Source organism: Molothrus aeneus, chromosome 3 (assembly GCF_037042795.1).
Source record: "Molothrus aeneus isolate 106 chromosome 3, BPBGC_Maene_1.0, whole genome shotgun sequence".
NCBI classification, from domain to species: domain Eukaryota; kingdom Metazoa; phylum Chordata; class Aves; order Passeriformes; family Icteridae; genus Molothrus; species Molothrus aeneus.
Window position 1 is genome coordinate 22,460,208 of NC_089648.1, and position 14,366 is coordinate 22,474,573.

At 48.6% G+C, this 14,366-nt stretch overlaps 1 protein-coding gene across 1 annotated transcript in view; it reads left to right on the forward strand.

Annotated features, from left to right (window-relative positions):
- The first annotated feature begins 475 nt into the window (after window positions 1-475).
- PKDCC (protein kinase domain containing, cytoplasmic) overlaps window positions 476-14,366 on the forward strand; it is a 36,597-nt gene continuing 22,706 nt past the window's right edge. The window contains exon 1 of the mRNA XM_066547857.1: window positions 476-1,213. Within this exon, the coding sequence (XP_066403954.1) occupies window positions 563-1,213 (651 nt within the window). The 5' untranslated portion in view covers window positions 476-562. The remainder of the gene's footprint in view (window positions 1,214-14,366) is intronic.

Here is a 14,366-nt window from a genome sequence, read left to right on the forward strand (position 1 = left end):
CACAGGCACAGAGCTCCCTCCGTCCCCGCCCGGCGGCAGCGCCCGGGGCCCGCCCTGCCCGGTAGCGCCCGCCGGGGGGGTCCGCCCGCCCGTCCCGCCCCTCTCCGCGCCTTCCCCGCCGGGGGGCTCGGCCGAGCCTGGGAGATGTAGTCCCGGCTCCCGGGCTCGCCGGCGGCCGGCGGGGCTGCTGCGGGGGACTACGTTTCCCAGGCCCCCCTGCTGCTCGGCCGGGCCGCGGGAAGGGCCGGGCTGTCAATCAGCGCGCGTCGGCGGGGGCAGCGGGACCGGGATCCCCCCCGCCCGCCCGCCCCGTGTCCCGCTAATAATAAGTGCTTCAGAGCCTTAAAAGCAGGGAGGCAAGTGTCATGCGGGCGCGCCGTAAGGGGCTGAGCTCCGGCTGAACGCCCGGGGCCGTTTTGCCGCCGGCATAGGCGGGAGAGGGGGGGAAAAAAGGGGGAGAAAAAAAGGAGAAAAAAAAAAAAAAAGCCTCGGAGCTGATTCCCGGGGAAGGGGCGAGAGGAGAGAAGCCCGAAAGGCTGGACAAGCCGTCAGCGAAGTGGCGATGAGGCGCAGGAAGACGGCGGTGGCGGCCGGCTGCTGCCTCGCCTTCCTGCTGGGCACCCTGCTCAACCTCCTCTTCATTCCCGGCGGCTCCGAGCACCCGCCGCCGCCCCGCGAGGAGCTGCCGCCCCCCTCCCCGCCCGGCGCCCCCCTCTACCCGCCGGAGGAGGAGGTCGGCGGCGGCCAGGCCGCCCTGGCGCGGCAGATCCGCGAGCGCTACGAGGAGGTGCTGCGCTACCGGCAGCACCGGGCGGCGGCGGCGGCGGGGCGGCGGCCGCTGCGGCCGCGGGAGCGGCGCCTGATGGACCTGGCGCCGCCGCGCACCTCGGCGGAGCAGCCGGGGCCGCGGGGCCGAGCGGCGGCGGGGCCGTGGGCCGAGCTCTCGCTGGAGCCGCCGCTGCTGGGCTGCCGCGACATCCGCGATGTCAGCGGCGTGCAGTACCTGGGCTCGGGCTACACCAAGGCGGTCTACAAGGCGGTCCTGAACCGCACGCTGGCCGTGGCCCTGAAGGCGGTGGACTTCGGCGGGCACGACATCGCCCACTGCGTGCGGCAGTTCTCCGCCCTGGGGGACTGCTACCGCCTCGCCGCCTACAAGATCGTCAAGGAGATGATCCTGCTGCAGCGGCTGCGCCACGCCAATGTCCTGCAGGTACGCGGGTCCGGCCGCCGAGCCCCGCCGGGGCGGGTGGGTCACGCTGCTTTTCCCCGGCGCTCTCAGTCCCGCCGCGGGCAACCTGTCGGAGCTGCCGCCGCCACTCCCCGCGTGCGCGGGGAGCCGGCCGGGACCGTGCCGGGGAGCTCCCGAGCGTTCGCACACACACCTCCGTCCCCCGTTCCGTGGGCAGCCGCACCCCCTTCGGCAGGAGCGGCGAGGGTCGCGGTCGCCGGGGCAGATGTCCCTGTCCCCGGCACGGCGGTCCCGTACCTCCCGTCCCCATCGCGTGTCAGCGGGAAGGCGCGCCCATGGGCGCTTTCCGCTGGCAGCGGCGGTGCTCACCCCCCGGCGACAAGTGAATTGCCCCGGGCCCGGGGCAAGGCCGGGAGCGGTGCGGGATGCGGCGCGTTCCCCCTCCTGCCCGGCATCCCCCCGCGGCGGCCGGCCCTGCGGCTTGCGCTCTGATCCCGCTTCCTCGTAAACAAAACGAATATTGAAGTGAGGAAAGAGGCGAGGGGGAGGCTGAGGAAGGACTCGGAAATCCACAAACACCCCCCGAATGCGGGAAATAAAGGCCGGCTTGAATGCAAGCGCCGCTGGCTCCGGTACCCCCGGAGAGAAGGCAGCGGTAGGATCACCCCTGGCAGGCTCTGCTGGGACTCCCGGCGGGCTCAGCTGGATCCGCGCAGCCCCGGCACACGGGTCAGCCCAGGGGGCTCTCCAGGACAGGCCGGGTGGGAGCCCTGCTGGCCCGTGCGCCGGCACCGCGGCACTTGCCAGAAGGGGCTGCATTGTAGGGCTGTTACACATCAGCATGAATCTCAGCGGGTCCATTTGGATGTAAATGCTGGTATGGAAATTCCTATTGCGTTTCGCATAGCATGAGCGTTGCAGTAGAATAAAAAATGAACGTTAGACCAGACGGTCTCACAGTAGGTGCTTTTTGAACTGAATTGGGTAAAGGAGTTTTGTGTTTCTTCTTCAGCAGCTGCAGCAGGAGTACCAGCTCCCCCACGAGAACTTCAGATCCCAGCGATCAAAGCTCTCGAGTTTCATAAATTGTTCAAAGAAAGGCTAGTCATGATTTATCCACTACAAGAAAATAGATATTAACCAACCTTCCTTCCTTCCTTCCTTCCTTCCTTCCTTCCTTCCTTCCTTCCTTCCTTCCTTCCTTCCTTCCTTCCTTCCTTCCTTCCTTCCTTCCTTCCTTCCTTCCTTCCTTCCTTCCTTCCTTCCTTCCTTCCTTCCTTCCTTCCTTCCTTCCTTCCTTCCTTCCTTCCTTCCTTCCTTCCTTCCTTCCTTCCTTCCTTCCTTCCTTTTTTCCTCTGTGGGGCCAGGTCTTAACTATAATGCATAGGGAGAACAGCATCTCACAAACTACAAAACCCTGCACTCCTAGGAAGGATATTAGTTGTTCTTCTTAAGCTGTGATGAATTCTTTTTGGAAAAGCCATGCTTCAGTGCAGCCATCAGTATTGGTTGCTCTGAGAGGATTTTGTTTCCCCTCCCAAGACTGGTTTTGTTTTGATTTTTAAATTTTTTTTTGTGTGAGTTGGCCAGTGTGTGTTTTTTAAAGTTGAGTCATTTTGGTAGGCACTAGCATTTCTTTCTCGTTTTACTCATGTGTAGTTTTCTTCTCTGGAAGGATTAATTTGGAGCCATCCTTCTCATGAAAAGGAAGTGGGGTGTGCTGTCTGTCCCCGCAGGTGCGGGCGGGGGGTCTCTGGAAGCGCTGCCGAAGTTGCCCGGCGCCCTGCTTCCCCCCACAGCAAACCTTGGAGGAGCCGCAGGAATTACCTTCTCCGGTTCGGGATGATGTGGAGGAGCCACAGTAATTCACTTCTCCGGTCCGGGATGTCAGGTGGACTCCGAACGGGGGAAGTGCAGGCGAGATGCACGGCGTCCCATGGCAGGGGGCCGGGCCAGGAGGAGCTGCAGGATGAGCAGGCACTTCCACCAGCGCCAGGGGAAACACGCCCAGCCGCCGTGCTGGGAAAATGCTTTCATGGGCAAAAATCCCGTCTGTTAGTTAGGGCTTCATATTTACATGCCACCCCATTTAAAAATAGATTACTCTTAAAGCAGAAACATGTTTTCAGATTCGTTCCGATTTTCTCATTTTGTTTCCTTTCGCCTGCCCTCCTGCTGCAGCATCCCCCGCGGTGCTGCCAGGCCGGCAGGAGAGGCAGGAGAGCCCCGCAGCCCCGGACGTGCCCCATTTGTTGTTTAATGCCCCGCATTGTGGGGGCGCACGGGGCCAGGGAGCTGCGGCCTGAGTCAGGGCCAAACGTGTGATAAGGCATTACCTTGAAGGGAGACGGTAAATATCGACCTGACAGGCGCTATTTGGACACTGTCGGGACAGCGCTCCGGGCCAGGAGCAAGTCTCCGGTGTCATGCAGGAGTCGTGGAACCGATGTGGAAAATGGGGCACCAGGGAATAACAACATGAAATATATTGGTTATGCCTCTGTTAAAATTTCACACAGGACAGGGTCGGTCGACTTCATGATTTTTAACTTGTTTTCAGCAATAGCCGGCCCCGGGCTTAGAATTCACTGTCCAGGGTTTGCTGCCGAGGCAGAGGAATCAGTTCAAAAGCCGGCGTCTCCTCCTTTCTCTGGCTTTTGACAGGCGCTTCAGCTCCCATTGGAACAGGAGGACCGCACTGGCTACAGACGCCAAAGGCACTGTTCCACATCTGGGCCAGCGAGGCCCAGGAGCTTCCTTGCCTTTGCTCCTTACCTCTGTTTTGCTCCTTTTCCCCCCTCCCCGGCGGTTCCCGGCATCCCCAAACACGATCCGGTTGCTATAAATAGCAGGAAGGACGTGCCACCCTCCTGTCACCGTGCCGTGCCGTGCCGGGGATGGCAGGGCTGGCGGCAGCCCCGGCTGGGGCAGCGGGGCCGGCAGGGATGGGGGAGGGCTGGCGGCAGCCCCGGCTGGGGCAGCGGGGCCGGCAGGGATGGGGCAGGGCTGGCGGCAGCCCCGGCTGGGGCAGCGGGGCCGGCAGGGATGGGGCAGGGCGGCGGCGCTCACCGGGGCGCTCCTCGGCGGCCGCCCGGCGCTGGAGGCGAAGCGGGGCCGCTGGAGGAGAGCGGGAGCTCCTCTTCCTCCGCCTCCCCACGCCGCGGGCGTGGGCGGGAGCGACCCCGGGGAGGCGGCCACGCAGGCGGCCGGCAGCCGCCCTGCCTCTGCTGGAGCCCTCCCGGGTATCCCCGGCCCCGGTCAGGGCCTGGTGGCTGTGAGTGCCTTCATGAGTTTCTTTTGCTGAAAATAAAGTTTCGTGTCGGTTCAGTCCTAGGAAAGGGGGTTTTCCTGTAAATCTCTGGCAGCTGACAGCCTGAAGTGTAGTTTGTAAGATAACAGGCTTGTTCTTTACTGTCTCAGCAGTTCTCATTCTGGCCTGTCTCTTGTCAAAATCAGCTTTTTTTTGCCTTTTTTTTTTTTTTTTTTAGCCATCCTTTTAAAAAGACTTGATTGTTGTACGATATATGATAGAGGGGAAAAGAGCTCTTTCCAGAAAGTACCAGTGCCTTTAGACAACATGCTGACATATCCACCGTACCCTCCGCCCGGGGAAGGAGCCAGATGTGTCAGCTCTGGCAGATGTGGGGAATCAAGTCTAGCAAAAGAAACACGGAAAACTAGCAAGAGGAAGAGTGGTTTCACATTAGGCAATGCTGAGGCGAGAGCAGCTTGCCTTCCTGTTTTTATTTCCATGCTCTGCTCCGTCACTTGCACGGAGGGGCAGCGCTGGGCCGTCGCTCCCCCTTGCCCCCGCCGTCTGGGGCTGCCCGCGGCTCCCTGGGGCGGCAGACGCTGGGAAGGGCAGGTGCAGGCTGCAGTGGAAACGTATTTGCTTTGGAGCGGCGGAGAGAGGGGTAGTTCATTAAAGTTGATTTTATAATGAAGGGCACTGGGGAAGAGGGGGAACTGGGTCACTGATTTGTTGTAACAGAGGATTTAGCGGCCCGCTAATTGCTTTGCAGTCGCTCTGTCGAATGCAGTGCCCGATCTCTTCCTTTCACTCCGTGCTGCGATTTCTTTTCTTGCAGAGTTCAAATGCTGCTGTCTGAATCCTGGCTTCCTGAGCATTTTAGTGGGGGAGATGATTTAGAGTGCTTTAATTCCTCCCTGCCCATATTTGAGGAAGAAAAGAAAATCAAACCATTTGCAGTTAATTTCAAACAATGAGCACAATTGTAGTGACACAAAGGCAATGTTTGATTTACTGTAATAATGTAATTATAGCCCTGGAATATCAGACTTAAGGGTGGTGCCATTCTTTCTTCGTCTTTGCATTGCTGAAGAGAAGGGAGGGCAGGTCTGAAACTGCAGACGTTTGGAAAAGTGCAAGTTTATTTCTGTGACAACTATTTATCAGCACTTTCAGTGTGAGTTCACAATGATTCATTTAAGAAGAAGCCACCACTCTCTTTTAAAAACACACACATAAGCGCAGGGATAAGGCTTGGCTTTGTCTGATGCTGGTGGAAGACACTTAGCTACTAACAGCACCAATGGCTTGCTGGCTGCCCAGATGAGGCTAGTTCATTTGGCTTATTTAGTTTTAGTGTGAAGTTAAAGTGTGTAGTTGAAATATTAAGGTGGCATCTGCACTAGAAAAGTCACCATCCAAATATCAAAGCAGCTTCTATATGAATTGGGTCAGTTAGCTCTATTGTATTTGTAGCTGATTTTTTAAAGATGGTCATGATTTACAGGGAGAATATTTGTCTCTTGCAAAATTAGTTGATTAAAATAGACTGCAAATAATACATCACTTACTGCTGACAAGTAGATTTAAGATGTGCTAGCCGATCACAATATTTTTAAATACCCATTTTTAAACAGGATTTTATTTTCTTTACATGTGATAATTAAGAGATTTTTTTACCCTGATGGTTTCCCTATACATATGCATAGCCAACGGGATAGGGCAGTTTTAATTTCAATGTGAGAATTAAAATAATAAAGCTTTGTATACGGTTTGCTTATTCCAGGTGGAAGTAGACAATCTTTCCAAGTGTGAAGAGAGTCAATATACAATTAATTTCCAGTGCAAACTTATTTGCATAGGGATTGTATGGAGTCTTGAAGGTCTGGTCCTTCACCATCCCTCTTGCAGGAATCTACTGTTGTTTTCACAGAAGGCAGGGGGGAAGGGGAGATTGTGCTATTGTGGAAATAGCTACTCAGGGACCTCTTCCCTGTTGCCAGCGGGTGGGCATTGAATGGCTTTTGTGGTGGCAGTAGTGCAGGATTCCCAGCAACCAGTCCTATCCTTGTCTGGCTGGAGTTTGGCCATCAGGACTCTGGGAACTCCTGACCTGAGGAAAGTGCTGCACTCGCTGATAGCAGCTGGTGAGAGTCTATATGGAGAATTTGTCGTTCTTAATTTTTGGATGGGGCAGCAGAGGTTCCCAGGTCTTCGGGATCAAATCTTTAAAAACCAAGTGCCTAATGAGATTTAACCTTTGAGGCTGGAGCTGGATGGACTCTGACAATGCACCCCAGATACAGGACTGCTGCATGCAGGAAGGTCATGTTAGACTGGGAGTGTTTTTCTAAATTACCTCAGTTGATCTGCTCTTGGGACATATTTCTTAAAGATGGGTGAGGCCACCATGTGGTGCAACACTAGGCTGATAGGGGCTGTTTAACTGGTGTTGGGATCAGAGGAACCTCAGCTCCCAGACAGATGAGCCTGTCATATCTTGACAGTTGCAGGGGAGCTTGGCATCTCTTGCTGGCCACTTCCTTCCTCTGGAAGTTGCTGCCACCACCACTGCCCGGGGAGCTGTGATGGAGTGGCTCCTTTGCCCCAGTCAATCTATTGCTTGACGTTATTGTAGGTGCACCTTGAAGGAGATGAGGTATTTAGCTCTCTTGGGCACCCTTGGAGATGGTTAGTGGTGGTCGCAGAAGGTGTTGGGATGGGCATTCATGTGGTGAGACAAAAAAGCAGGCAGTGCCACCTACTGCTGGCTCGGCAGAGACATCTGCTGCTGCTAACAGATGTCCCCACAGCCCCAAGGAGCCCGGGCTGGAGTGGAGAAGGGCAGGCAGAGCAGACAGATGCGGTTTGGCGAGGAAAGAAGAATTACACAAAGTGCTTCTTTATTGTGAGACTGCTTCCCAAAAGGCCCAGATGTTATCCTGCACTTTTAAGAGTGAAGAAAGGATCTGTTAACAAGAACTCCAGAGCTGCTGGAAGCATAGAGCTGATACAATTGCAAACCCACTCTTAACTGTTCCTGTCCCTGGAAGGCAAGCTGCACATCTTGATGCTGAAGTCACCAAATAGTATTTTTTTTTCCCATTGAATTCTTTGGGATGGCAGAGGGTGTTGAACTTGCAAAGTTGCTGGCAGGAATGACTTTCCATAAGGCACATGTCATCACATAAGTTAGAAGGGCTACATTGTCCCTCCTTTTAAAAGTAGCATTCATAAAACTAATCCCAATCATTTGTTGAATGATTTCTATGGTTGTTTCTCAGTTTTATGTGCCACGTAAATCACTCCAGAAGACTGGTTTGAATTTCTGCCTCCTTTATGGGAGTTGATGACTTGCAACCTCATCCAGTTTCTTTGAGGAGAGCCCAGCACTGCTTCTTCTGCTCAGTGGCTTGGAGAGATCAGTGGTCACCACAGGATGCTGTGGGTATGATCAAGTTCTCCCTTGCTGCTTGCCATTTTTCATGGGAGCAACAATGGATGAACGAGGTCATTCTGGGCTGTCAATATTCTGGCCTGGAATTAGTTATGACCAGGACAGAATTGCAGAGGGAAGCACATGGTTTTGATAACTTATCCTTTCATTCCCCCTGCCCCCCAGTTTAGGATAGCTAGGTAAATCTCTTCTCCCTGGCATCCAGTGATAAGGCACATGGGAATTGTTCAAAGCTGCCCTGGAGAAGGTTGAGACCTAACACTCAGGAAGGTGGTCAAACACTGGAATAGGCTTCCTCGAGAGGTGGGCAATGCCCCAAGCCTATGAGTGTTAAGGAAGCATTTGAACAATGCCCTCAATAACATCCTTTAACTTTTAGTCAGCCCTGAAATGCTCAGGAAGTTGGACTACATGATTTCCTGTCCCTTCCAACTGACCAGCAGAAATATCCTATCCAATCCTATCCCTGAATTGGATCATTGTGGCCCTTTTGCACATGCTCTGTCCTCTAGTTGCAGCTATGTTTGGGAAGGGCAGGCAGGGATGTGGTGGTTGGCCAGGGAGGAGGAGAGAACCCCTGGAGGGGGACACCAGGGCTGGCATAGCTCTGCTCCTCTGTCCTTCTGCTCTCTGCATGGACACAGTGTTGGTGGACTCAGGCATCAGCTCAGGCCGTGCTTGGAAGTGTTGCAGGCCTGGTTTGTGAAGTGTCTGTGTCAAATACGCAAGCTGGGCTTTTAAAAAGATGTTTTTTATGGATTTTTGTGTCAACACAGTCATCTGATGGTTCAGGTAGATGCCCCATGACATCTAACTTCTGTTGCCATTTTTCATTTGAGTGATGGCTGTGAAAAACTTGACGAGAACTAGTTCTCACAGGCACTCTGCTAATATTAATATTGACTCGACTAATTTTAAAGGACTTGTTATTTTTCATCACACTCAGCTAAACTGCTCAGTTTGGGTAACAGACACCAGACATGGGTATTTTATATTGTTTTAGGCCAAATTTGGAACAAGTTAGTTTGGATAGACTTGCCTTTTTCTTGGACTGTGAAGCTGCAGATAGACTCCAAGCTTATTTTAAAGCTTGCCATGATAAAGTTCAAAATGACTCATACCTAAGAAAGAAAAATTATACAGATGGATTTATAATAATGAATCCAAGACAAGCATTTCTGAACATGTGATGCACAGAGGTTATTTGACAGTTTTGTAATGCAAAATCATATCATGACAAAGGGTTAAAGTTGTGGTGCAATGGAACTGAGTGCCTGGCTGTGAATGGAGGTCAGGGGAGCTTCTGATCTGGCTATTTACAAGATAATGATCTATGCCTCCAGTGATATCAGCCTGTTTCCATTGAAATCATGGTTGTATGAGTGATCCATTTGTCTTCCCTGGAAGGCTTTACAAGAGTAGGCTGCTTGAGTGACTAAATATTTGCAGGGTTGGGCCTTGAGCTTGTGCAGTGCAATGCAAATTCGAAGTGCTGTAAATGTTTTTAGTAGAAGAATTTTCCACTTCAGAGTATAAGGAAAGCAGGGAGAGTAAAAGGGAGATAAAGTTACTAAATCATAAGATTATAGCCAACATAATATGTGTCTGAGCAGCAGGTATGTATGGATATGTATACACACATATACCTCTAAAATATATGGAGATGTCTGTGGACCTTTATGGATATAGCAACAGATATGGGTAAATACACATAGTGCTCTGTTTCTGAGTACTACATTCCAATTTTTCTATTAATGAAAATGTTTAGTAACATGTTTAGTAATAGTGCCAGGAATGAGATTCTTGTACCTTTTAGTTCTCCTGGAGTTTAGTGCTAATCATGATAATACATTCATAAATAAAGCCTAGGCAGAGCTGTGAATTTAGAGTTTAATATTTGAATTACCCACTACTTTCTCTCGGTTCCAAAATCCAGCAGACAAAAATCCCACCTCACAGCTGTCAGGACACAGTTTGGGTCTCACTCTCAAAAGGTTCTGCATGGTGCTGGGGATGTTTTGTGTGAGTCTTTTTCCTGTGAAACTCAGCACTTTGCAGGACTTGATTGCTGGATCTTCTAGGAGAAAATCAATTTACTTGTCAAACACCATCTTATATATTCTATAGCAGGAAAATGGGCATTGGATTGATCTTTAGTAAATTTAGGCATTGAGTTCCCTGCATTTTCCAGGTTCCCTGCATGTTACAGGTTTGCATGTGCTTTTGGGATGATTGGCAATATATAAAAATATTTAGTATGTATTTTAAAAAAATATCAAACATTTCAAAATACACATGCAAATATTGCGTGTATACATTAGATAGAACAGGAATATACATATATGTCATATATACAAAAATATGTGTATATATGTGCTTGTGTGTGTATGTATGTATGTATATCTATAGATGTATGTACCATCAGCAAGGAGGGGAAATTTTAAAAACACAAGTGATTAATAAACCTTAAAGTGACTGAAATGTCTCAAATCATGTATTGGTAAATCATAGCTGTATCAGGCTGTGCTGGGGATTTCTGCTCTTGCAGGGATGTACTGTCTGAGTGCTTCAAGGATGAAAAGTGAATCCAAGGACTTCTTGCCTAAAAATATTATATTAACTTAGCAATAAAGTAGCAAGAGCTTCTAAAATATGCTGTCCTGGTTTTGAACCATAGCAGCTTTAGCAAATAGCTCATAGAAAGGCCAGTAGGAGCTTTTTATTTCCCCTGGGCACCAACACACTACAAAATACAATCTCAACACAACCAGTTTTGATTAAGCAACTCTGTCCCCATGTATTTCTGAAAAGAAAGGCTGTGTCAAGTGTTGACTACTGTCACTCTTCGTACATGTGAGATTGTATTTCATGGCACTTTTCTATTGTGGGCAGAAGCTGGGTCCTACTGTAGTCAAAATGAAAAGAGAATAGCAGTCCAAATTGAAAGAGAAGAGAGTTAGGTTTCTGAAATTTACTTCTGGTGCAATGCAGTTGAGCCTGTCACTTATATTACAGCTGGTAGCAGTGTGCTTGAAGTGCACATTCCAGGACTCACAGAAATCTCACGTTCACTAAAGAAAAAAGGGGGAAATTGCCAGTTTTTGTGGTTATAGAGAGAGAAGAATATTCACAACATGTTGTAATTTTTAGGGAAATTGTATGATGTGTGCGGGGGTGTTTTGCCCTCCAGCAGTCCTGCCTCAGCCTGGCAGCAGAGCTGAGCTGAGCCAGCAGAGCCCCAGCTGGGGAAAGTGGCTGCAGACCTGTTTGGAAAAGGCAGGTCCTACTGTTTGTGACTGAGCAACCTCCACAAAGGAAATGTGACACTTTGGCAATGGTTCTATTTTGACATTTATTTTTTGGAAAGTCCAGCTGGGAAGTCTACACCAATGCAGGAGGGCTCATCGTTCACACAGACTTACCCTGCTGATGACAGCTTAATAAGCTTCTTCTTTTTGTGTTTTTATTCAGTAAGCTTGTTGGCTTTTGTGTAGAGGCTGACCTCTGCTTTTGCCTTCCCCTGCTGCCCTAGCTCCTCTGAAAGGGACACCTCTGTCCCCATAATTTGTAGTAGAAGGGAATTGTAAAGGGAGGTGAACTGGCCGGCTGTAGGGACACGGGCTCCTACAATGCAATGTAACTTTCACAGGGCTGACCCTGTATGCCCAGTGTACCTAAAAACTGTTGGGAATCAGTGGGGATTTTGGGTGCAGAAAGACTAATGCAGGACTGAGCCTTTACAAACGAGAAAATCCAAACAGTGAGGGAATAATTTGGTAAACAGGGCTACTCAAAAGAAATGAATTACAGCACATGATGTGAGAACAGGTCAACATTTCATATCTGGCATACATTTTTCTAAACAGACAGAAAGGCATCCCAGTATCGTGACTGTTTGCTATTAGATTCTACACAAAAATATATTGGGGTGGCATTTAAATGCAGTGACTCGAGATAGCAAAAAGATGTGGGATTGTATTTCTTTCCATTCATTTAATTGGAACCATACTGAAAAAGCGTATGAAAACCATCACTCTTCAATATGTCTGAAGTGTAGCTTTGTGACGCTGAGAATGATGTCCAACCTAATAGAATTTCAGATAGAGGAGATATTTTGGCTCATCTTTTGCTTCCAGCTATATTCAGTTTCCCCATGTGGTTATTTTTCTTGTTATTGTATGCACCAGCTATCTGCTTCTTACTTCACTGTCTGGGAATACAAACCATTCTGTCTCATTTCTGACCTTAAAATGGATTGGACAAAAACAAAAGGAAGTTAAAAAAATGTTTTGGGTAGTACCCTTGTACTTGTTTCTTGTGTTGTGTAAGTCAGCTTTTAAAATGGAAGGCCTCAGTATTGCTGCCTGGGAATATTTTGCATCTATATATATTCTGTACTTTGTACCATCTGTGTGCTGGGTGGTGGTTCATCAGGAAGGGATGAATGTAACCATTTCAGATGCTTAACTGGCTGTTGGGACTTGCCCAGTTTGTAATCATGGTAATTGCCCATACAAATATGGCCATGTAATTACATGTGCATTTTTGCATTTAGTTTCAGGAGTTCATTTGGAAAAGTATAAATGCGGCCCAATAAATCCTTCCTATTTCAGACTTCTGTGCTTTTATAACTCTATATAATTATGTAGTAACACTGTATCTGGAGAGGTTTCATTTAAGTGAAATCAATAAAGAGCTCAGGTTAGTTTATAGATACAGTCAGATACTTGGGCAGTGAAGACTTTTGCCAAGGTACAAACTGGACACTAAAATGAAATAATTGTGGGCAAAATTCCAGCTGAGAGCAAATCTAACTTGTTATTACTATTGACATTCATGGATATAATAGACAAAAATAGGCACTGTAATGAATTTCTACTCCTGTGATCATATGCACATAAATAGATAGCGAGACTCATTTTTCAATATTTTTAGTGTAAATATATATATGTATTATGTTTGTATAATCAAAAGGAATGGATAATGGTTGTTTGTCTTCTGTGTTTCTATTCCCAGAGTTGTTTTCACAAATATTGACAATGTCTGATGGAGACTGATACCTTTTTTGTATTCAGTGTTACCGTGAACCAACAGTTACTGCAATACTGTCATTTCCCAGTCTGGATTGCTTGCTAATTTCCCTTATGGCTTTTTTCCCAGTGGATAGTATTACTGTGCTAAAGACAAGAACTGAATTCTGCAGATGATACAGAAACAGATGCTAGATTTTGACACTCAGAAGTGAGGGTTTTCAAATTTGCCAAGCTTCAGCCGATCTCCTTAGTGTGCCCACACACAGGAGGGGTGGGAAGAAGCTGGTAAGGACTGCAGAATCCAACCTTCCCTGAGAAAATAATATAGTAAATATTTTCATTTAAATCAGCTTTTGGTTTGCTTAAACAGTTGTGCTGGTGTGATCCTCTAAGATTTAACTCCTGGCAATATACTGCACAAAAGTGGTGCCACGGATGGTAAGGAACAAGCCCAAGTGTGGTCTGAGTGGCTCTAGATGGAGAAATTATTGCTGTTAGTATCTTTGTCATGGTTGTGGCAGTAAAGACAAATGTCTGTTTTCCTACTTCAAATGTTCATGTTGGCATCTATCACAAATCCTCTTTTTGGCTTGTTTTAAAATAAAATCTTTTAGCTCTTTTTTTTTGTTTAGGTTAATGTCCGTGTTTAAGCAGCTGTTTTGAAATACAGTGCCATTTTTACACCAAAAAGAAAAATTGTTTACTTCTTTTACATTTTTTGGCACCCTTTTTTCCTTTAAATGTAGACAGCTACAGTCAAAACTAGCAGCATGGCTCATAACAAATCCCATATTTGCTGACTTTAGCCTGGTCTTTGCTTTTCTGCCTGGGGAGGTCACAAGCTCTAAGAATGTGCTGGATGCTGGAATCTGCTCGCAGGGGCTGCATGCAGCCTCAGCCGCTCCCTCCAGCCATGGCACTCTGCTTTGAGATCCCAAATTTTATGATTTGGGATTAGTCCCTGTCCTGACTGCCCGAGCCTGGCTTCCTCTGCAGTGCCCTCAGCACTGAGGAACCCCCTGTCATCTTCCCTGAGCTTTTTAAAACTCAGAGGTTTGAAAAATCAAATTTCTCAAGGCAAGGCAGCAGAGGAGTAGCAACAGGGCATTTTTTTCAATGCTGCATTTTCACATCAAACCTTTTACTGTATGTTTTATTTGACTGGGGGCAGAGATTACATTTAATTTTATTTCATGTGCATGCTGTTCTGGCTGGAAAGTTGTGATCAGATCCTTATCTGGCTCATTTAATATCTTCTCTGCCAGGGCTTGGCAGGAAGTTCATAAAAGCCTGTCCCTCAGCCTGTCAGACATTGTCCCACTCCATATAAAGCAAGACAGTCTCTCCTCCACAGTCTTTAAATAATCTTCTAGTGCGATTATTTGTGCAAGTGGAAATCATTCAAAAATCTTTGGAAAGCAAATAAAAGAAGAA